General features: G+C 36.7%; 1 protein-coding gene across 10 annotated transcripts in view; it reads right to left on the bottom strand.

The window, feature by feature from the left end:
- Nucleotides 1-22,918, bottom strand: part of GPATCH2L (G-patch domain containing 2 like) — an 81,760-nt gene that overhangs the window by 50,226 nt on the left and 8,616 nt on the right. For 6 of the 10 annotated variants that reach the window (XR_011970182.1, XM_072623148.1, XM_072623146.1 and 3 more), the window contains 5 exons: nucleotides 16,138-16,202; nucleotides 13,548-13,724; nucleotides 4,533-4,612; nucleotides 2,059-2,126; nucleotides 829-883 (listed from right to left, as the gene is read on the bottom strand). Coding sequence is in view for 8 of the 10 variants with exons in the window: in XM_072623148.1 (XP_072479249.1) it covers nucleotides 829-883; nucleotides 2,059-2,126; nucleotides 4,533-4,612; nucleotides 13,548-13,724; nucleotides 16,138-16,202 (445 nt within the window). In the remaining 2 variants the exon portion in view is untranslated. Of the gene's footprint in view, nucleotides 1-828; nucleotides 884-937; nucleotides 978-2,058; nucleotides 2,127-4,532; nucleotides 4,613-13,547; nucleotides 13,725-16,137; nucleotides 16,203-22,918 lie in introns of all 10 variants that reach the window. The other 4 variants (XR_011970183.1, XM_072623153.1, XM_072623149.1 and 1 more) reach the window with 3 other exon arrangements.

Raw genomic sequence — 22,918 nt, 5'->3', positions numbered from 1 at the left:
TAAATGCCTCTTCTGAAACATATGAGCTGAAATAAGCAAAAACAAAAACAAAAAAACCACCTGTAGCACCTCTTTCACAAGGCTGTTGTGAGATTCAAATGAAATATGGTAGATAAAGCATTCTGCAACCTTGAAAGTAAAATGTGCCAATTACTATTATTATTACCTATCACTTCACAAGGTTATTGAGATAAAGGTTTAGAAAAAGAGAGTGCTATACAAATGTCAAGTACTGTATGATACACTATGATACATAAAGCAAGCTAACTAATACTTCTAATAACTCAAGATAGCTGCATTCTTGCTTCCTTTGTCCAGGTTTTCAAAATCACTTTTATCATACTCGTCCCAGAACTAAACATAGCTTTTTAAAAAGTAAAAATTACTTTCCAACTTCTAGATATGAATACAATTCTATTATCAGTGCCACAATTTCACTAACAGATATCCAAATTCAATAGGGGTACATGAAAGTAGGAAAGTCTTATTGATAGGCCTCCACAATTACATATTCTCTTCTGTAAGACTAATCATTAGGAGAAAGAAACCTATAAAACTAAAAGTGGAAATGCTTCACCCAGGAAAAATCTACATGCAGTTCATTCTATGATATCCTTGTTGCTAGGTCAAAACAAAATAACAGATTACCACCGGATGTCCTATAAAGAATCAGTGACTAAAAAATAAAATAACCGCCAACACTGAACACTGAAAAGGAAATCAGCCATCGCAACTTAAGGCATAATATAATTCAGTAAAAGTCAAATATCCATGAACATAGAGTGTTTACAATACCAAACCTAACTGTATGGTCAATGACTTCCTTACCTCATGTGAACAGGCAGGAATGTGCGGAAAATCAGAAGTCAACGCTTTGTTCTTTCTAAAGAAAAGGAAACCAAATGAGAAAATAAAGATGACAGAGGAGCCAACTTACCTGGTTGCGCTCTCTCTTCCCTGCTGATGGTAACCAGAAACTAAAGGGAGGGAAAGAACAAAAAGGGCAAGAAAACAAAATACAAGAAGCAGGGAAAAGATAAAGGAAAAGAAAACAAAAAGATGAAGGGAAAATGAATTAAGGAAATGAAAAGATGGGAGTTGGGGGAGAAAGGGAAAGAAATATTAAACATGTGCAAGCTTCATACTGGAAACAACTTTTCAAAGGAAAAGCCTCCTAATGAAAATATCAAGTATGGAGCAACAAGATAATGAACCCATTTGCTAAACTGTGCAAACAAACTAGTGACTTACAACCTGATCCCAAAACAACAAGAGATTAACCAAAGATTATCAGTATCTTTACCTACTATTATAGATTGAATAGCACCCACGTTGGATAAACAAATACATTCTGTTGAAACTGGGTCCCAACCATGGCAAGAAGTACCAAAGGGCCATTATACTTTGTGGTACAAGATTTACATGATGTGGCTATCATGAGAAAGTGTACTGCTCCTACAACAAATAGTTTGCTCAAAACGGAGTTCCTTAAAGGACTTCACCACCAATAATTAGCACAAAAATACTTTCTCTATAAAGTTGCATGAAATCCCTTCTTCTTAACACTAAACATGATTTCTTTTGCTACCTTTCTGGCCTTTGCCACCCAGTATCTAGCCCAATGCAAGTAGGGGTAGGCACTCAATATATATTTATTGAATATTTGCAAAGGAGGTGGTGGGTGAAGATAATTATCAGTTTTGCAGATTTATATTAAATGAGAAAAATCACTATTAAGTTAGGAGTTCAGAGTACAAAAACGTCATGCGTTTTAATAGTAGATATGTCTAAAAAGCAAAGCAAGAAGAAAAAGCAGACTAGAAATGAAAAAACAGCTATAAAAGACATAATGTCTTATGGGTCAGTGCTTTAGACAGGACAGACGCCATTTCACTGGATTTCTAAAGCCTCTTTCATGATGCTAAAATTCTGGTTTCAATGACAAATTTCTGGTGGCTATAAAAATTCACCTTCCTCCCCCCTACACAGAACAGGAAATTCCTGATCTTTCTCTTTCTCAGAACTTAAATCAACCAACCAGAAACAACAGGTACTTACTCCTTCTGACGTGGGTCACTAATTATGTGGCCTACCCTTTCAGTTCCTAAAGTGCTCATGCTGGTCTCCTAAAAAGACAGAGAAGTGAAATATGTCACCACTGCCATGAACACTGATGCACTGCAAAGCATAATTTTCTGTCAAACTTTTTGAAAAGGACTTCGAACTCACTATATCAAGTTCAACCTTGGTTCATCTATGGTTAAAGTCAAACTCAATGCCATTCAGTCATAGTTGGGTCCAAAGGTTAGCTTGTTTCCAAGGGGCCAGATGTGCTTACTTACTGTTAGACTGTAAGTTCCATAAAGATAGGGACTATCTTGTGAATCTTTGTATCCCTCCCCAGTGCTTAGTACAGTCCTAGTATACAGTGAAGGTTTGCTAAATGAGCTGAATGAACCACTAAGGACTCCAAAGCTACAATTACCACACATTGATATCCTACCAGTCAAACCATTTTCTCCTCCCCCTCTTTCCCCAAAAACACAAACTAGTACTAGTACTGTTTTTGATGAACTGATGAGTCCTCAGCCTAAGCTTTTGACATCACAGGTCTGAGAACCATCATCTTTGGAATACAGCAAAACAACACAAGAACCCACCCTTCACTCAACATGAACCTCCATTACAGTATCTGTGAAGGCAAATGTACTAGACTATGCACACGTACTAATACGTAACATGAGCAAGAGCTGCACAAATACGTATAAATGTTAAGGCTGGGTAAGCACAAGTCAAGTGTGCACAAAAGTCAAGAAATATATAAGCCTGTTGTGTGCACACAGTCTCTGGGCAAGTATTTTGTGTGTTCATCTATGTGGTGAATTACTCTAAGCATTAAGCTGCACTTCTTAGCATAACAATTTGCTATAGAAAATTAATTTGAGGTCGAGTTCTGGGCGGGAATGGAGCTAAATGAAAAGGTTTTACACTCTGTATTCTTCATCTCTTATGGCCATGCCTCCTGGTCACAGACACACATGAGGTAGGGGGAATAGGGGGGAGGGATGGGTGAAAAATGGGCTATTTGTTACAGCAGAAAAATTATTAACTTAAACTGCCGTAATGTTTAAATTTACAGTTTATTACTGTGTAAATTACAAGCCGTACTTTCAGTAATTAGCAGCTCGCTGGCAGGGAGCTGTGAATGAAACTCATTATTTATGATTACAATTTAGAAAAAGAGAAGAGAGGAACAGAGGATGAGGAAGTAGGGGGAGGTGGGTAGAACAGTGACCTCCACTGTAAATGACAACTATCCCTTTAAGGTGATGAAGATGAATTTAACAAGTAAATATTATCCTATTCATTTGAAATTATTAGAAATAGTTCCAATAGACTCTTGTTCTCTCCCAGCTAAAGCCTGATTTACTCCATACCAGTTAAAGGCTCTTATTTTACAACAGCTAAAATGAACTTGGACTGGTGGAGAGAAGACTATCAGCTATCAAATCTAGTAGACAGAGAGGGAAAAAAGTGAAAAAGCCCTCCCAGTCTTTCTTCTTCCACTTCCCCACTACATACTCTTACTATGTTCTCCAACTATACTTCCAACATAGCATACATCCCAGACATGAGACATTTTAATGTATACAAAATGAGTTTCAGAAGTAGATATTTTTCCAACAAATGAGTCCAGGCAATGTACTGTAGTAGAAAAAGTACCAATCTTAAAGAGATATAAGACACCTCTCTGGTTGTAACATTCCTCATGTAAAATGAGGAAGCTGGGCTAGATGACCTCTATATGGGGGCAGGAGTATGACTACAAAAAGTAAAATCCTCATCTCCACAGAAATTTTTTAAAAACTGATATTTTGTTCATTTAAACTTCAGAAAACAAATACATTCTCAACTATCTTCCTCATATTCCTGCCTCTAACTCTCTCTGGACAAGTAGAGCTCCTATTCTTCTGGCCCTGATTTATGTATCTCACAAAGTTTAAAAAAAAAAAGGTAACAACTGAAGACTGCCTATGTCCTAAATGTCCCTAATGGGTCCTGATGCCTCATTCAGTAGGAGTTATCATTCCTGATGGTCTCTGACAAATACTGGGATGAAAAGGCAAAACTACAACAAACAAAGAAATCTTCATAAAGTTAGATGAAGAGTCATGATGAGGGATAGAAAAGATCTCAGAGCAAAAGGACTCTAAGTAACATAGTTAACACAATAGTAAGCTGAAGTATAGAACCTAAAGAAAGTGCAGCTCTGGACTACAAAATGATTCACAATAAATCCTCTGTTAGCCAATATTTTCTCTACCTGAAGCAGACAAAAATTAAGCTTACATAAGAACTGGCAAGGGGACACAGCAAGTTCTTTCATATAACAGTTCTGTTATATGATCTAACACAAATAACACAAGCACGCTAAATTAGCTATGGGGCAGACTGTTAAGTTAAAACAACATTTTTGATTATGGCAAGTATATACGCTCTATAGGCCAATAAAATACACTGAGGGGCTTCACCTTTCCAACGAGCCTTCTTCGTCCCTTTCTGAGGCATCGGGCAGCAGCTCCAGGGAGCCGATTCAAACGTGCATGGAACCCTGGAAATAAAGGGCAAACACTCAGCATTCAATTTCAGTTGGGCAAATATTTATTAGTCAAGTACTATATTCAAGGCACCACAGGTGTTGGGAATTTTAAAAACAACGAACCAATGAAACCATCTCTGTCCTAAAGGAGCTTATAGTCTTAGTGCTCAATAAAGCCAACTACTTGTTGAAGATATTTGCTACCTTGAAGGCTTTTCCAACAAAATTCTACTAATTCTGCCATGGAAACTGTACTCATAAAGCTCATTTCCCAAACTTTAGCTATTTCCAAAACCCTAAGTCCTCAATTTCCACAATTTTAAACGGAGAATCTATGATGTCATCAGCATGAGGAACTAAATGAAGATTACAATCCATGGTTGTAATTAAGTCCTGGCTTTAATCAAGGAATTTGCATTTAAAGGTTAAGTGATCTATCTAGGGCCACACACTTAATATATGTCAGATGTGGGATTTTACCCTAAGTTTCCGGTTTCCAAATCCAACACTTTACCTTTTGTGCCATGTTTTTCAACAATTAAGCTGTTTCTTTTTAAGTAAGCAGTCATTCAACATTTATTAAATACCTAGTGTCCTAGGCCCTGGGGTCATGGGGGGTGGGAGGGAATAAATACAAAGAATGAAACAATCCTCACTCTCAAAGAGCTTTCGTTTTAATGGGATAAGAGAGAAAGAATGAATATAAACAAAATAAATGCAACATATTCTGGGGAGGGAGGGCAAAAAGGAAAGGAGGGGGTTTGGGATAGGAGTTAAGAAAGGTTTCATGTAGAATAGGACAGTTGCATCGTGGAATAAGGAAGGAATTCTATAATAAGGCAAAGGTATACTTTAGGTACAGAGGAGGCTGTGTGTGAAAAAGAGATAAAGTTAGGTTGGCTAGATTATAGAGTATGGGATAAGGGAGTACTATAGAAAAAAGCTGGAAAGATAGTTTACAGCCAAGCTATAAAGAGTTTTAAAAGTTAGAGAGGAGTTCATATATTATCTAAAAGGCAATAAAAAGCCACTAAAGTTTTTTGAGCATGGGAGGGACATAGGAAATCTTAAGGAAAACTGATATGTGGAAGACAGTAGTACAGGGGAAAAGCCTTGAGGCAAGAAGACCAATTAGGAAGCCACTGCAATAAATGAGGAATGAAATGATGAAGGCCTGAACTAATATGCTAACTGTGTGAATAGAAATGGGTTCAGATGCTAGAAATATTGCAGAGGTAGAAATGGCAAAATATGTGGGGGTGAGAATAAGGAGACAAGGATACAAACTTCATGTCTTAGACAAACATGAAAGAGAAGTAGGTTTATGGAGGAAAAAAAACCAATGAATTCTGCTTTGAATATTATTAGTTTGAAATGTTTCCAGGACATCTGGACTGAAGTCCAGGGGTCTGTTAACTCAAAAATATATTAAAAGTAGGCCTCAAACCAGGCTGTGACACTGATGCTAGTCTTTACCAAAAACTTAATTTCTATTATAAATCAGAGAAGAAGGCTGCTTTATTAAAATCATTAGCAAATTTTTCCAAGGTAATGTGACTTAAAAAAAAAAATTAAACACATACTAAAACTTACAAATTCAAATGAGTTGTCCTCTTCAAAGTCATAACCTGAAGTCAAAACCTATTTATTCCAGAGGTGCTATCACTGCTCATAACAATTCTGAAACTGACTTTAGAGTCATGGAATATTCTTTCAAATATTCTCAAAGGTGAAAAATCATTATTCTTTGGGGATGGATTTGATTTTTGAAAAGTCTCAGTACTTCAGAGTCAACTCTAGAAAATAGAGTTAAGTTGAAAATTAAAGTTATGGGGCAGAAAAGGTAATGTGACTATAAAATTAAAAATGATTCCTTAAATGATTCTGAAGGCAATGCCAAACAAGGAATTCCTGAAACTCCTCTGAGTAAGGGCAGTTATCACCAGAATAAGTGTATGGTTTTTCAAGGTGCCTATTCTAAAGAACACAACATGAGTTCTGAAATATATTAAGATACTGATGTCATACTTCATACACAGCTATTCTTTTACATGAAAAACTGACTGAACTAAGGATCTTGAACAGCTCCTGAAGGAGAAGAGAGGGAAGAAAAAATAAGGAGAGAAGAGGGAATAAGCATTTATTAAGTGCCTACTATGTGCCAGGCACTGTGCTAAAAGCTTTACAAATAATATACCTCAGACTCACCGTATCAAATCTCTATGGTAAAACAATAACAGTAATAAACACACATCAGGAGTTTCAAAAAAACTGATTGATTCATTACTAAGAATCAAAGTTACAGAATTCTAGCGCTGCAAGGGGTCTGGGATCATCTATTTCAACCCCCATACTTGGCAGATGAGGAAACAGGCTCAGAAAAGTTAAATAATTGACTTGTCTGAGGTCACAAAAAAAGGGGGAGGGAGGCCTGGAAGACAGGTGGCAAATCCCAGTTCAGTGTCCATTCCACTGCTTCCAAGTGATAAGGAAGTAGAATGGCATAATGGAAAGAGCCCTGGTCTGCCCATTTAAAACCTAATTTCTAGTAAAACTGGAAATTGCTAACTTGGACAAGACTCAATTTTTCTGAACCTATTTCTTTAACTCAGGAAACATTCCTTAAGTACCTATACGATGCACATAACACCATACAAAAGGGTGAATGCTGGAGTCAGAAAAACCTGGATATAAGTCCTATCTCTAACACACGCTAGCCATGTGACCATAGACAAATCTCTCAGTGCCCCTGTCAAATCTCCAAGACTGTAAGTTACAAATGAGTGTCTGATTTGCTTTGGTATAGTAAGTTTCCACAGAGGAAGTTCCTCACACTGATGAATTCACTGGTCTTTAATAACAATAAAATAGTATAAGTCTCAAGATTAACCACAGGCAGGGATTATTCCATTTTCATATCTCCAGCTCCGCACACAATCACTGGTACAAAATAGGCACTTACTTAATATACGTTAATGCTTATTCATCAAATAATTGGGAGGTAAAAAGACTAAATCCAAAATGGTAATTCATGTCTCTGTTTCTGTCCCTCTCTCTCTCCCACATCCAGCAGTTCAAAAAGTCCAAAGTTTGATAAACACTCTAAATAGAAATAGATACAGAAAGGCAGTCACTTGAGAAGGAAGCAGTTTCAAGGAATGGAATCCCTGACAACAGAAAAGACATTCACTTAGAGAATCCAGAGAGAGCTAGTCCTGGCATTCAAGAGTCAAGCTACAGAAAAGAGCAAAGGTTTAGAACTCAGCTAAACAACCTACTAAGTAGAGATGTTATATCTAAGGGGAGCTATTATAGGGTGAGAAAGGGCTCCCAGGAACTACACTACTACTAGTAGCAGTTATGAGTTGCCTTTGCCACACATCTCCTACACGTCTCACTACAACTGAACTATAAGGTTGAGCACACTCTTTCCATAAATACTCTATGTATTTTTAGGACAGTGTGCTCCATATTTACAGGAAAAATGTTTTATAATTTGGGTTCTTAACGTACATTGTAGGCCTTTGCTGATAGTCCAACAGCTGGTACACACTGGTGGGGGCTCATGAGTTGAGTATACGTGTGTGTGCGTATGTGTGTGAGTAATATAATAACACTATAGTGTTAAGAATGAATAACCAGAGAGAGTCTACTACCCTTTGAGGACCCAACCCAGAGGTTCTATAAAAAGCTGTGGGAATACTACACTGATACACATATTTGTTGCATCCCCAAGAATAAGAATTGCCTTATTCTTCATATTTGTATCCCTAGTGTCTAGCACAGTGCTTGGAACATAAGCACATAAGTAATTGTCTACTGAGACAGAAAGAATAGTTACAGGACTATGATATGACTTCTGGCTAAGATAACTGCCAAATGGAGGAAGACAGATTCATTTCAACAGCCCTAACTCAAGCAAAACTCTAAAAAATAGCACCAGATCAAATAATAATCAAAAAATCCATTGTGAAACTACAGGGAATACAGTGATAATAAAGAAGAGAGGGAGAAATATATTCAAAAATAAAGGAAACATAAAAACAAAAGGTAATAAAACAAAACATTAAAATAAGAGGGAGGAGAGCCAAGATGGTGGAGTAACAGCATGAACTTTCTAGAGCGCTGCCCCCAAGCCCAGGCAAATATCTGTAAAAAATGGATCTAAACAAATTCTGGAGCTGTAGAATCCACAGAATGATGGAGTGAAGCAAATCTCCAGCCCAAGACAGCCTGGAAGGTCACTGGGAAGTGTCTATCATGCCACAGTAGGGGCAGGGTGCAGTCCAGAGTAGGCTGCACCAGCACAAACAGGACCTGAGCAGGCCTTGGGAAGACCAAATTTCTCACACCTGTAGTGGTTTCCAGACTGCATGACCACAAAACGCTGAGGAGAAACTGGAAGGTCAGTGAGAAAAGTCTGTGGGACCAGTGCAGGAGAGTGGAGTGGTCTAGTCCCAACCCCTGAGCGGCTGAGGAGGAAGGTAACAGAGGAACCCCCAGCAGACACAGCAGCAGCAGGGGCAGAGACAGTGACTGTTTCTGGAGCTCTAAGCCCACAGATTGTGTGGGAGTCTAGCGGCTACCCCCCTACCCCCACCAGAAACAGAGATCTACTTTGACAAAGAGTTCAGAAGTCAAGTAAATGGCTGGGGAAATGAGCAAAAACCAAAAAAAGAATCAAACTATAGAATCTTACTTTGGTGACAAGGAAGACCAAAATATCCCAACCAAAGAAGAAAACAAAGTCAAAGCTCCTCTATCCAAAGCCTCCAAGAAAAATATGAATTGGTCTCAGGCTATGGAAGAGCTCAAAAATGATTTTGAAAATCAAGTAAAAGTAGAGCAAAAATTGGGAAGTGAGACAGATGCAAGAAAATCATGAAAAACTAATCAAGTGCTTGCTAAAGGAGACCCAAAAAAATGCTGAAGAAAATAACACTTTAAAAAATAGACTAACCCAAATGGCAAAAGAGATCCAAAATGCCAATGAGGAGAAGAATGGCCTAAAAGGCAGAATTTGCCAGATGGAAAAGGAAGTCCAAAAGCTCAATGAAGAAAATTCCTTAAAGATTAGAATGGAGCAGATGGAAGCTAATGACTTTATGAAAAATCAAGAAATTATAAAACAAAACCAAAGGAATGAAAATATAGCAGACAATGTGTACTATCTCATTGGAAAAACAACTGACCTGGAAAATAGATCCAGGAGGGAAAATTTAAAAATTATGGGACTACCTGAAAGCCATGATCAAAAAAAAAGAGTCTAGACATCATCCTTCATGAAATTATCAAGAAAAACTGCCCTGATATTCTAGAACCAGAGAGTAAAATAAAGAATGAAAGAATCCACCGATTACCTTCTGAAAGAAATTCGAAAACAAAAACTCCTAGGAATAGTGTAGCCAAATTCCAGAGTTCCCAAGTCAAGGAGAAAATATTGCAAGCAGTCAGAAAAAAACAATTCGAGTATTGTGGAAATATAATCAGCATAACACAAGATCTGGCAGCTTCTACATTAAGGGATTGAAGAGCTAGGAAGGTGATATTCCAGAAGTCAAAGGAGCTAGGACTAAAACCAAGAATCACCTACTCAGCAAAACTGGGTATAATACTTCAGGGGAAAAAATGGTCATTCAATGAAAGAGAGGACTTTCAAGCACTCTTGATGAAAAGACCAGAGCTAAATAGAAAATTTGACATTCAAACACAAGAATCAAAAGAAGCATGAAACGTAAACAGGAAAGAGATCTATTACTAAAGTTGAACTGTTTACATTCCTATACAGAAAGATCATATTTGTAACTCTTCAGACTTTTCTCAGTATTTGGGTAGTTGGAGGGATTACATACATATAGACAGAGGACACAGGGTGAGTTGAATAGGAAGGGACGATATCTAAAAAAATAAAATTAAGGTGTGAGAGGAATATATTGGGAGGAGAAAGGAGAAATGGAACGGGGCAAATTATCTCTCATAAAAGAGGCAAGAAAAAGCTTTTTTCAATGAAGGGGAAAAGGGGGGAGGTGAGAGGGAAAAAGTGAAGCTTACTCTCATCTCATTTGTCTTAAGGAGGGAATAACATGCACACTCAATTTGGTATGAAAATCTATCTTACACTACAGGAAAGTAGAGGGGAAGGGGATAAATAGGGTGTGGGAAGGGATGATAGAAGGGAGGCCAAATGGAAGGAGGGGTAATTAGAAATAAACACCTTTGGGGAGGGACAAGGTCAAAAGAGAGAATAGAATAAATGGGGGGCAGGATAGGATGGAGGGAAATATAGGTAGTCTTGACTTTTATGGAAGTCTTTTGCATATATGTATAACCTATATTGAATTGCTTGTCTTCTCAGGGGGGATGGGTGAAGAGGGAGGAAGGGAGAGAAGTTGGAACTCAAAGTTTTAAAAACGAATCTTGAGAATTGTTTTTATATGCAACTGGGAAATAAGAAATACAGGTAATAGGGTACAGAAATCTATCTTGCCCTACATGAATATAAAGGAGATGGGGATAAGGGAAGGGAGGGGTGTGATAGAAGGGAGGGCTGATTGAAGAAAGGGGTAATCAGAATGAACAGGGTTTTGGGTTGAGGGGAGGGGAGAGATGGGGGTTGAATTTGGAACTCAAAATCTTGTGGAGACGAATGTTGAAAACTAAAAATAAATTTTAAAAATATATTAAAATAAAAAATGCAAATTTAATAATTCAAGAATGAAATGATGACATCCTGACTTATGGTTATAGCATTCTGAGCAGGGAACATGAGAGAGATGAAAGAGATTTTGTGGCAACAGAATCAACAAAATTTGGCACGTGATTAGATATGAAGGGATGTGAGAGAGATGTCAGGATAACTTCAAAGTGATTAGAAGAATGGCAGTGCACTTAGAAGGGAAACTGTAACGAGGGAGATGCTTAGGGGAAAGATAAATGAGTTTTGTTTGAACATAATAGTGATCAGATATCCTGATGGAGATCTCCAGCAGGCAGCTAGTGTTAGGAACTGGAGTTCAAGAAGATTAAAACTAAGAAAAGAGATTTGGAAATCATTTGCTTACAGGTAGTAATTAAAAAAGGAAGTAGATAATTATGGTCATCAAGAGCAACACCCATGCTAAGGGGGTAAATAAAAAGCATGAAGAAATCAACAAATAAAAGAATAGGAGAGAAAAGCATCATGGAAAAGTGTAGGAGGAAAAGGGGGGTCAATGTGCTGAATGCTATAGAAAGATAAAGGGCATGTGAACTGAAAGAAAAAAAGAAGCCACTAGATTTAGTAGTTAACAGACTGTTAGTCACCTCAGCAAAGTTTCGTTTGAGTGTTGAAGCTGGAAAGTAAAACTACTAGAGGTTAAGAAGTGCATAGGAGATGAGGAATTTGAATCAATGAGTGAAGACTTAACTTCTCCTAGAGTCTCATTAGGAAAGGGACAAAGAGGTAGCTATGAGAACAGTGTGAAGGGGATGGCGCAGTCAATACAACAATTTTTGAATGCATCTGAGTCTCAATTTCAATTCTTCAGATACTGAAGTATTCCATGCTTTTCAGTCATGCAACACCAAAGGAAGAATACTAGGGTAAAAAAGATGAGCTTCTGTTTTTTACACTATTAAAATACCTCAGTAATTTCCCAAAGGTAATCGGGACTGCTTTCATGCTCCTGTTCAATTCTGAACCCAATCTTGGCACAGAAAAGAGACCACCTTTTCCTCAGAGATGGGAGCAAAGGAAGAGAAAATAAAAACAATGTAGAGAGATTTTGTGGTGTGAAATAAGAAACAAGAAATTGCTGACAGTAGACAGCCTCTATTTTTTTAATTAAAGTAGGACAGCAAGTCCTTTGCTTGGGGGCTCTGGGGGAAAGATGGCATAAAGGACTTAAGGAGAGAAGTTTTGGAATAGTTACTATAGAATCTAAGTCAAATCAGAGAAAATAAAAATACTTCTCTTGGGCTACAAGGGTCTAGCTGAGATCAGATAACATAAATTTGCAAAAGATACTATCTGTACAGTTCTGGGACATCAATTAGCATGTAAATAGAAACAGACAAGATGGATCTGGGGGAGTATGGGGGGAGGGAGTTCAACCCAGGGTAACTCTAAATGAGTTAGAGGTTTCAAGGGTTATAAGGTAGTACACAGCTGAAGTATTTAACTTTAAGACTGAGAATGTGAAGGAAAGAAAACAAGATCCGGGAAGGGGTGATGTACTGAATGAACATGAAAGGATGGAGAGGGGCTGTGGTGTTAAAAGTTGCAGAGAGAATAAAGAATCTATTAAAATTAAAGGGATGAACTAGACAATCTTTAAGGTTTTTACCAGCTTTAACATTCTATAATTTTATGATGCCATAAACTAAAAATGGGAATTAAAATTATTCAAAGAAATGCTTTTTAATCAACTCTTAATAACAAGCCATTATTCTAAGACGATTTCTTACTGAAATCTGTTCTCATCAAGCCCAAAGAACCAACATTTCAGCATACTCTAGTGAGTAGCTAACAAACCTTTAGCTTTGATGTGACTCAGCAAGTAGGCAATGAGACAAGGTTGTTGACCTGCAGCATCCTAACAGGAATACTATTGGCAGTACTGAACTGAAGAAACTTTTCTCAACTTACTATATACTCCACACACCCCACTTTATCTCAATCTTACAGATGAGGAAATTGAAGCCTGTAGAGATGGTGAACCAGCTCTGAAGCCTCCAGTAACCCAGGTGGGCTTCAAGATCTCTAGCCTTCGTCCCTTGAGTCTAAACTCAGATCCATATAATTGTGTAGAAGAGTCCCAACAACATTCTCAGACATTCATCAACAGGCAGATAGGAATTTATGGATACTTCAGCTACAGAACAATCATCTAGGCTACAGCTAATGAGATGTGTGGCCAAATGATTAAATTATTATTAATCTTATTTCCCAAACACTTTGGGGACTCACCTCTTTGAGCTGGACGAGAGGGCAAAAGGAATGTGGAATCTGAAAGTTTGTCTAGTCCTGCATCCATTCTCTCTACTTCAGATCGATGATCAGGTGCCCACTTGGGGAGGAGATTGGGGACAGTGAATCCTGAGACACATTCACCTTCATAGAACCAATCACTCTGTTCATCATCCCCTGAAATAGGTAAGCCAAGTTAACACTTAAGTCTTATAAGGAGGCCAAAATGAACAAAATCTCATACTACCACATTTTAGGTAACTTAAAGTGATACAGTTTCCCTTCTCAATTAATATCACCATTAAAAAGCACATATAACTACATACCCACATATATATCAAATTGCAGTAGATGGTACTATCCAAGGTAGATGGTACTGCCTATCTCACATAGTAAACAAGAGGCTTTGTAAACCTTTCAGAGATAAGAACTGTGAGTTATAACTCTTAAATGGCTTTTAAATTGGTTATTCTGTGCTATATCTAGTAAAGGGGAAAGATTATTTAATGGCTCTAATTTATAAACTGTCTTACAATTTAAATTTTGTTTCTGGAATGCATTCTATATATTCAAACTTTATGTTGTACAAAGAACATATATTCACATCTTCCTCCCCAATAGTTCATTAATGGGAGGGGGATAAGTAATTCAGCACTGGCTCAACAGGCTACCACTAAGAAATTAAGAGGAAAAACAATTTTAGAGTTGGAAGGGATCTTAGTGATTATGTAATCCAATCCACTTGTTTTATAGATGAAGAAACTGAGGTCCAGAGAAATCACATTCTTTTGTTGCTCAAGGTCATATACACGATCTGGCCAGGGCTGAAATCCCATCTCCTAGCTCTCATTTTAAGGTGTCTTCTGGCTACAGGGGAAGCAAATTTCTGCTTGCTAAAACAGAAATATGATAAATTGCCTCATTACTCTTCTCAAAACCACAGAAATAAACAATGGGCAGGGCAACTAAGCTCTACACCTGTTACCCCAATAACAATGTAAGGGTTAAAGTATACATTAACTGTGCTGTGAATTGTACCCTAAGAGAGCTACTTTGAACCTGCCAGTCATCTGACTTTAAACACAGGATTGTGACAAATGTTAAATCATTTTGGAGGTCTCCAAAAAATAAAGTTTATGCATCTAACAAAACTGTAGCTGGGTATCTGTACCTATACCCAGTGAACCAGCAGTAAAGTAGTAGTATTAAAGGAGAATTAAAGATGATTTAGTTAGAGGTTCTATTTTATGTTCATTTTACCTTCTAATCTCAAAAAGAAATTCCCTAGACCTAAGAATATTCTATGCAGATAAATGTTTTCATATGAGAAATGACAAACACTGTTCTGAAATGGGAAGTGATGGCTCTTAAGCATTTACATAAGACTTTAAAAAAAATTTTCAATATAGTTTCACTGGGCTAAAAGAGATCTTGACAAGTCACCTAGATTATATCCCTAACTCTACACAACACTATACTTATACCACCATTAAAAGATGATCATCTTTCTATCTGAAAAAAGAGAGAAAGTAAAAGAAGATCACTAAGAAAAAAATTCCTAATTTCCCTTGGCAACTCAATACTTAATTCTCATTTTCATAAAGGTCTTCCTAAACTTAATCCTTTATACTGCAGTCATGTCCCTGTATAAAAATGTTTCATAAACTTTAAAAAAATTTATTGGGTCATTTCATTGTTTCTCCTTACGTAAATCAAAATAAGGTATCAAATATTAGTACTCATACCAGGACTGAGTCAAGTACTGAGACCCAACAAGCCTGCCTAGAGAAAAGACCCCCAAGTCAAACTAGGCCATCTGTAAATTAATTTATCATTCCTTATAGTATTCAAAATGACATTCACGGTAACCTACATAGCATTAAGTGGTCTTGGACTAACAGGAAGGTAAGAATGCTATCTCAGATTTTAACAGATCCCTGACAGCTCTGGGGTATGGGTGGGATAGTCCGACACTTTTCAGACATAGCAGAATTCTTTCAGCTTTTAGGGGAGTCTGACTGAGTGAACTATGACTTGGAAATATAGTCACTATCCTTATGCCATTAATTCCCTACAAAGAATACTAGAATGTTAGAGCTAGTTAAAAAAAAAAAAGAACACTAATCTAACTTTTATTATATAAAGAACATCAACCCAGAAAGGAGAAACAATATTTCCAGAATCACATTTGGCAAACCTATGAAACAAAACATACATCTTTTTGGGCAATAAAAGCCAAAACTTTTATTATTAATATATTAAACATGTTTGCAATGTTCCATGTTATGAATTATATGTTTGCAGAACAACATGAAGATATTTTCTACAATAGGCCACACTAAACAAAATTTTAACCTTTTTCAGAAATAAAAATATATACAGGCAATTAAATTTTTCTTATATATCACACAATTATGAAAGATAACTCAATGGACATATTTGCTGACTCAAAAAATAACAGCCAAAAGACATATCCCTATTATTCAAACACACTATATAAGTGACATACTCAAAAAGAGTCACTCTTACAGTGACTAGACTTCTCCCATAAACACTGAGTACAGCCTCAGGGTTCTGAGATCAAGATTACCTTGACGACCTTCATCATTGGTGAAGAGACCTGTGTCACTGCTACTACATACACTGCTTGTTTCACTGGAAAAGAAATAAAACAAATATGACTAAATAAGTAGATAACAAAACAAACATAAATAAATATAAACAAAAATAAAACAGAAACCATCCATTAGTTCCAATCATACAATATTTTAGACACTTCAAATTAAGTTTAAAGATCACAAGATTTCATTGCATTTACGTATCTATGAATAATTAAGAAATGAAAAATTCCACAAATTCTGAATGGGAAAATTTCTCATGTCCCAACCAGAAAAGAACTCATGGCTTTATAACTTCTGAAAATTTTTCTTGTCTTCTATGTGGAATATGTGAATGTAATAAAATCTTTGGACTGGAAACACTCTTTGATGAAGTAAAATTGCTTAACTAGTTTAGGGCATTATTCACATATATGTAGACATATGTAGATGCCCCATAAAGAGACATCTGCTACAACAAAAACCATTTAGAAAGTGACAAACCAAGGTACCTAGATTTAACTTTAATTATAAATTTTTTTTTGCCATAAATGTTGCTAAATGCTAATGAACCTAGCATATCTTACTTTTTGCTACTAATATGAGGCAAAAACCCAAGAAACAGAATAAACCATCAACACTAAAATACAAAGGAAGTTATGACATTTTCTGAACTTTGTGTCTCCAACATCAAGAAAGTACTAAAAGTACTCATTTTCAGAAAGAAGCTAGATGAGTCAAAAGAAAAAAAGATACTGCCACCACCACTACCAAACTCACTTAATTCAATCTGACATTTCTAATCAGTCTCATTTTCTGAAACATCACCATTAGCAGTTTCGGCTGCTTCTGATGATTTTTTAAATCATATCTTCAGATTTCTGAAATGAAGGTTTTCCTAGACCAAATTTCTTTCATTTGCTGCAAATGAAAGAACCTGAAGATGACAAGAAGCAAGAACATTTATATATTGTCAAATAAAGGCCTTGCAACCTATTACGAAAGAGATATTTGGTAAAATTGCATTCTGTATGCAATGCCTAAAGATCAGAGGCAGCTATGTGGCACAATGGCTAATAATAATGATAATGATGATAATAATAATGGTTAACATTTATATAGTGCTTCCTATGTGCCAGGCATTGTAATAAGCACTTTAACTGTGCTGGACGTGCAGTCAAGAAGACATTAAATCAAACCCTGTCTCAGATACTTAACCATGTGACCCTGGGCAAGTTACAAATTCTATGCCTGTTTCCTCATCTGTAAAATGAGGGAATTAGACTTAATGTCCTCTGAGGTCACTTCCAATTCTAAATCTGTGATCCTGTGATTATATTCTGCAGCATTTAAATATACCTTCTTTGCCCATGGGAAGAGCGCTGGTTCTGGAGTAAGAGGGCCTAGATTCGGTTTCTGCCTTGGATGCTTCCCTATTGTATGACATCAGACACACCAGTCAACCTCCCTGAACCTTTCAGTTCATTTAAAAAGAAGGATTCTGGACTCCAGAGTCTCTGAAGTTCTAAATGCATCTGGATCTATGATCTTCTGGCCCTACATCTATTGTTTTATAATCCAGTCAAATACAGTAGTAATGCTAACAGCAATCTGTTTGACTTTGAATCTTGGATATTTGCAGCAGCATAAATAGGCAAATTCTTAATAAATTATTTCATTTTACTATATTCTCCATTTGTAAAGTTTCCTTTTATCATTTTTTTATATAAAACCACAAATCTCAACTGTATACAGGTTGTTTTTTATTACAGCATAAAATAAATTCTACACATTAATTCCAAAGCATTCTGCTCTTCAGTCTCCCTTGAGCTTCTTTCTGTTCTCAGTCATTCATTTTTAATGCTTCATCAAAACTTTTCTATAGCACTACCACCAGCACTCGCTAGGCTACAATTTACCCTACACCACAAAAACTCTCTCCATTACAAATGACAATAAGCATAAATATGGTCAAGTCAAACAAATCCACCTATTGGTCATGTCTGAAAATATACACCTCACTCTACAACTCTAGTCCATCACACTATGTCAAGAGGTGGGAAGCATGTTTTATCATCTTCTGGAGACATAGTTAGTCATTACATGGATCAGAATATTTGTCTTTCAAAAATGTTATTCTTTATAATATTCCAATTATTCTATCATTTGTTCTCCTGATATGCTTTATTTTGCATCAATTCACATAAGTCTTTGAAGGATTCTCGTAATCCATTCCTTTTGTCATTTGTTATGGTGCAATAATATCCCAGCACATTCATACACTATAATTTATTAAGCTGTCCCCAATCGATGCCCCTCCCCTTAGTTTCCATTCTTTTCTATAACAAAAAGAACTTTCAGGAATATCGTTACACGTATATGTCCTTTTCCCTACTTTTTTCCTCTTTTTGAGGAATTTGCCTAATTAGTATTAATGGGTCAAAGGATATGCAGGTTAGAGACTTTGGTGATATGGTTTCTTTCCAAAACGGTAGGACCAATTCACAAATCTACTAACAATACATTACTGTGCCTGTTCTTCCAAAACCCTTCAACAGTTGTGATTTTCCCTTTTTGCCATCTTTGCCCAGCTGATGGGTGCAAAACGGAACTAGACACCTTTTGGTGCATCTTTTCCCAAATGGTTACTGATACTATGTTTTTCTTCTTTTGAGAACTACCTGTCTTAAAAAGACCCCCCAAAAATCATCAGGCAGGCTAATGATTTGTGTGGGTTTATTTTCTAACCTGCTACCTAGACTGGTGTTTTTGCTTCAACTACTTTTAACTGATTATCTACAATTCTCAAAATAGATCATCACATGATCAGAAAACAGCACTAATCTTACTTCCCCCATGCTTAACTTTTTGCCTCAATTTCTTTTTCTTCTTGTCTTATTGCTAACATTTCAAGAACTACATCAAATATTTGTGATGATAGATATCCATCCTTGCTTTATCCCTGACCTTAATGGAAAAGTCTCTATCATTTCTCCATTACAAAGAATATATATGCTGGGCAAGTCATACAAAGGCCAAAGTAATTTTAAAATTTCCTGCCTACATCTATTTTCCATTATTAGCAATATCATTCCCAGAGAATAAAATGATCGTGATGACTTGGTCTATTTTTTCTCTAATCATCTGGTATCATCTTGCCTCTCCACAAAACTGTTGAAGATGTTCATATACAGTTAATTATGAAGTAACTTAAAAACATTAAATGGTGTCCCCTTTCCCTTTACGTATCAGCAAGGGGCTTCTGGATCACAACTGGAAAGAGCTATTTTCTTCAGTGAGACACCTCACAATCATGAACAACATTTTTAATATAAATTTTTTTTCTTTTTACATCTGAAAGACATTTCTTATATGCAAGGATATATTTAGTTAGCAGTGACATTCAGATATTCATGTTTGAAAAATTCATATTTTCTTCCTCCAAAAATCTTCCAGTTTATTATATAACTTGCAGATGTGGTCTAAGAATATGAATACGAACAAAGGTCTCAACAGAAGACTGAAAAACTATAAATGGTATCATACTTCAAAATTACTAATAGTAAGAGAAATACAAATTAAAATAACTATGAGATTTCATCTCACTCCACGCAAATGGCAAAGATGAAAAATGAGGAATCAAGTCAATGAAAAAGAGACTGTGGTAAGACAGGAAACAATGATGCAATTACTTGGTGAATCTATATAGTAGTTCAACCATTCCAGATGTCAATTTGGAATTGTGCAAGAAAAGTCACTAAACTACCCATATCTTTTCAGCACTATGCTACTATCTATCCAATAATAGAAAGAAAAAATGCAAAATATAAAGAAAATTTTCAACTGAATAAAAGCCTGACCATTTAATTTTGAAAGTGTGTCTGTAGAAGATGGCAGAGTAGAAAGACGCACCTACTCTAGCTCTCCCCCCGTAGCTCATAAAATACCTGTAAAAAATGACCCTAAACAAATTCTAGAGTAGCAGAAGCCACAAAATGACAGAGTGAAAGAGAATTCCAGCCCAAGACAGCCTGGAAGGCAGACAGGAATCGCACCCAGCACAGCCCTCAGAGCAGAGTTCAGCCCCCAGAGCAAAGTACAGCCCTCAGAGCGCAGTTCAGTCTTCGCTGTGCTTCGCGAGCAGGCCTCAGGGGCAGAATCACTGCCAGCAGTAGCTGCAGTTCCCAGATTGCTCAAACCACAAATGCCAAAGACAGCTTCAAAGATCCTGGGCAGAAAAGCTTGTGGTATCTCCTAGAGCAGAGCGCAGGCCAGGAAAGGAGTAACTCCTCTCCCTTTATTGTGCCACCTTGGAGGAACTGAGAATTTGCAGAACCCCAGAGTATACCCTTCTCCTGACAAAGGACTCAAAAGTCAAATAACTGACTGGGAAAATGCCCAAAAAAGGGGAAAAAAAATAAGACTATAGGAGGCTACTTTCTTGGCAAACAGGTATTTTCTTCCATTCTTTCAAATGAGGAAGAATAATGCTTACCATCAGAGGAAGACCTAAAAGTCAAGGCTTCTGCATCCAAAATTTCCAAAATTTAAATATGCAAATGGCCTCAGGCCATGGAAGAGCTCAAAAAGGATTTTGAAAATCAAGTAAGAGAGGTGGAGGAAAAATTAGGAAGAGAAATGAGAGCAATGCAAGAAAATCATGAAAAGCAAGTCAACACCTTGCTAAAGGAGACCCCAAAAAATGCTGAAGAAAATAACACCTTGAAAAATAGGCTAACTCAATTGGCAAAAGAGGTCCAAAAAGCCAATGAGGAGAAGAATGCTTTAAAAAGCCGAATTAGCCAAATGGAAAAGGGGGTTCAAAAGATCAATGAAGAAAACAGTTCTTTAAAAATTAGAATGAAGCAGATGGAAGCTAATGACTTTATGAGAAACCAAGAAATTACAAAACAAAACCAAAAGAATAGAAAAATAGAAGACAATGTGAAATATCTCACTGGAAAAACTGACCTGGAAAACAGATCCAGGAGAGACAATTTAAAAATTATGGGACTACCTGAAAGCCATGATCAAAAAAAGAGCCTAGACATCATCTTTCATGAAATTATCAAGGAAAACTGCCCTGACATTCTAGAACCAGAGGGCAAAATAAGTATTCAGGGAATCCACCTATCACCACCTGAAAGAGATCCAAAAAGAGAAACTCCTAGGAATATTGTAGCCAAATTCCAGAGTTCCCAGCTCATGGAGAAAATATTACAAGCAGCCAGAAAGAAACAATTTGAGTATTGTGGAAAAACAATCAGCATAACACAAGATCTAGCAGCTTCTACATTAAGAGATCAAAGGGCTTAGAATATGATATTCCAGAAGTCAAAGGAATTAGGATTAAAACCAAGAATCACCTACCCAGCAAAACTGAGTATAATACTTCAGGGTAAAAAATGGTCATTCAATGAAATAGAGGACTTTCAAGCATTCCTGATGAAAAGACCAGAGTTAAATAGAAAATTTGACTTTCAAACACAAGAATCAAGAAAAGCAATGAAAAGGTAAACAGGAAAGAAAAATCCTAAGGGACTTACTAAAGTTGAACTGTTTACATTCCTACATGGAAAGACAGTATTAGTAATTCTTGAAACTTTTCTCAGTAGTTGGTAGTTGAAATAAATACACACACACACACACACACACACACACACACAGAGAGAGCACAGGGTGAGTTGAATAGGAAGGGATGATATCTAAAAAAATAAAATTAAGGGGTGAGAGAGGAATATATTGGGAGGAGAAAGGAAGAAATGGAATGAGGCAAATTATCTCCTATAAAAGAGGCAAGAAAAAGTTTTTTCAATGTAGGGGAAAGGGAGGAGGTGAGAAAGAAAAAGTGAAACTTACTCTCATCATATTTGGCTTAAGGAGGGAATAACATGCACACTCAATTTGGTATGAAAATCTATCTTACACTACAGGAAAGTAGGGGAGAGAGGGATAAGTGGGGTGGGGGGATGATAGAAGGGAGGGTAAATGGGAGGAGGGAGTAATTAGAAGTAAACATTTTTGGAGAGGGACAAGGTCAAAAGTGAGAATAGACTAAATGGGGGGCAAGATAGGATGGAGGGAAATAGTTAGTCTTACACAACATATTAAGGAAGTCTTTTGCAAAACTATACATATATAGCTTATATTGAGTTACTTGCCTTCTCAGTGAGGATGCGTGGGGAGGGAGAATGGGAGAGAAGCTGAAACTCAAAGTTTTAGGAACGAATGTTGAGAATTGTTTTTGCATACAACTGGGAAATAAGAAATACAAGTAATGGGGCACAGAAATCTGGAAAGGGAGGGGTGTGATAGAAGGGAGGGCAAAATGTCAGAAAGGGTAATCAGAATGCACAGTGTCTTGGGGTGAGGAGAGAGGAGAGATGGGGAGAAAATTTGGAACTCAAAATTCTGTGGAAATGAATGTTGAAATCTAAAAATAAATAAACATTATTCAAAAAAAAGAATGTGTGTGTGTATCTTATTCTGGAGGGTGTCACATTACCAATTACAGATCATGTTATATCCCCAGAGATTAATCCCCCAATAACTTGCCAAGACCAAGCACAGAAACCAAAGCAGCAATACTAGAGCACCTCATGAAGTACTTTGTTCTTGAATGAGTTCAAAAGGAAAAAATAAGCAGCAAAAACCTAAGTAGGAAACTTCAAAACTAGTACAAATAGTAAACAATCAACTATTCAATATAATCAACATCAAATTTCTCTATAGGTGAATACCATTCAAATTTTTGTACTTCTCAAGCAAGCAAGA

The sequence above is a fragment of the Notamacropus eugenii genome, chromosome 7 (assembly GCF_028372415.1).
Source record: "Notamacropus eugenii isolate mMacEug1 chromosome 7, mMacEug1.pri_v2, whole genome shotgun sequence".
NCBI classification, from domain to species: domain Eukaryota; kingdom Metazoa; phylum Chordata; class Mammalia; order Diprotodontia; family Macropodidae; genus Notamacropus; species Notamacropus eugenii.
The sequence above is the reverse complement of the archived record's forward strand: the minus strand, read 5'-3'. Positions and strand labels throughout refer to the sequence as shown.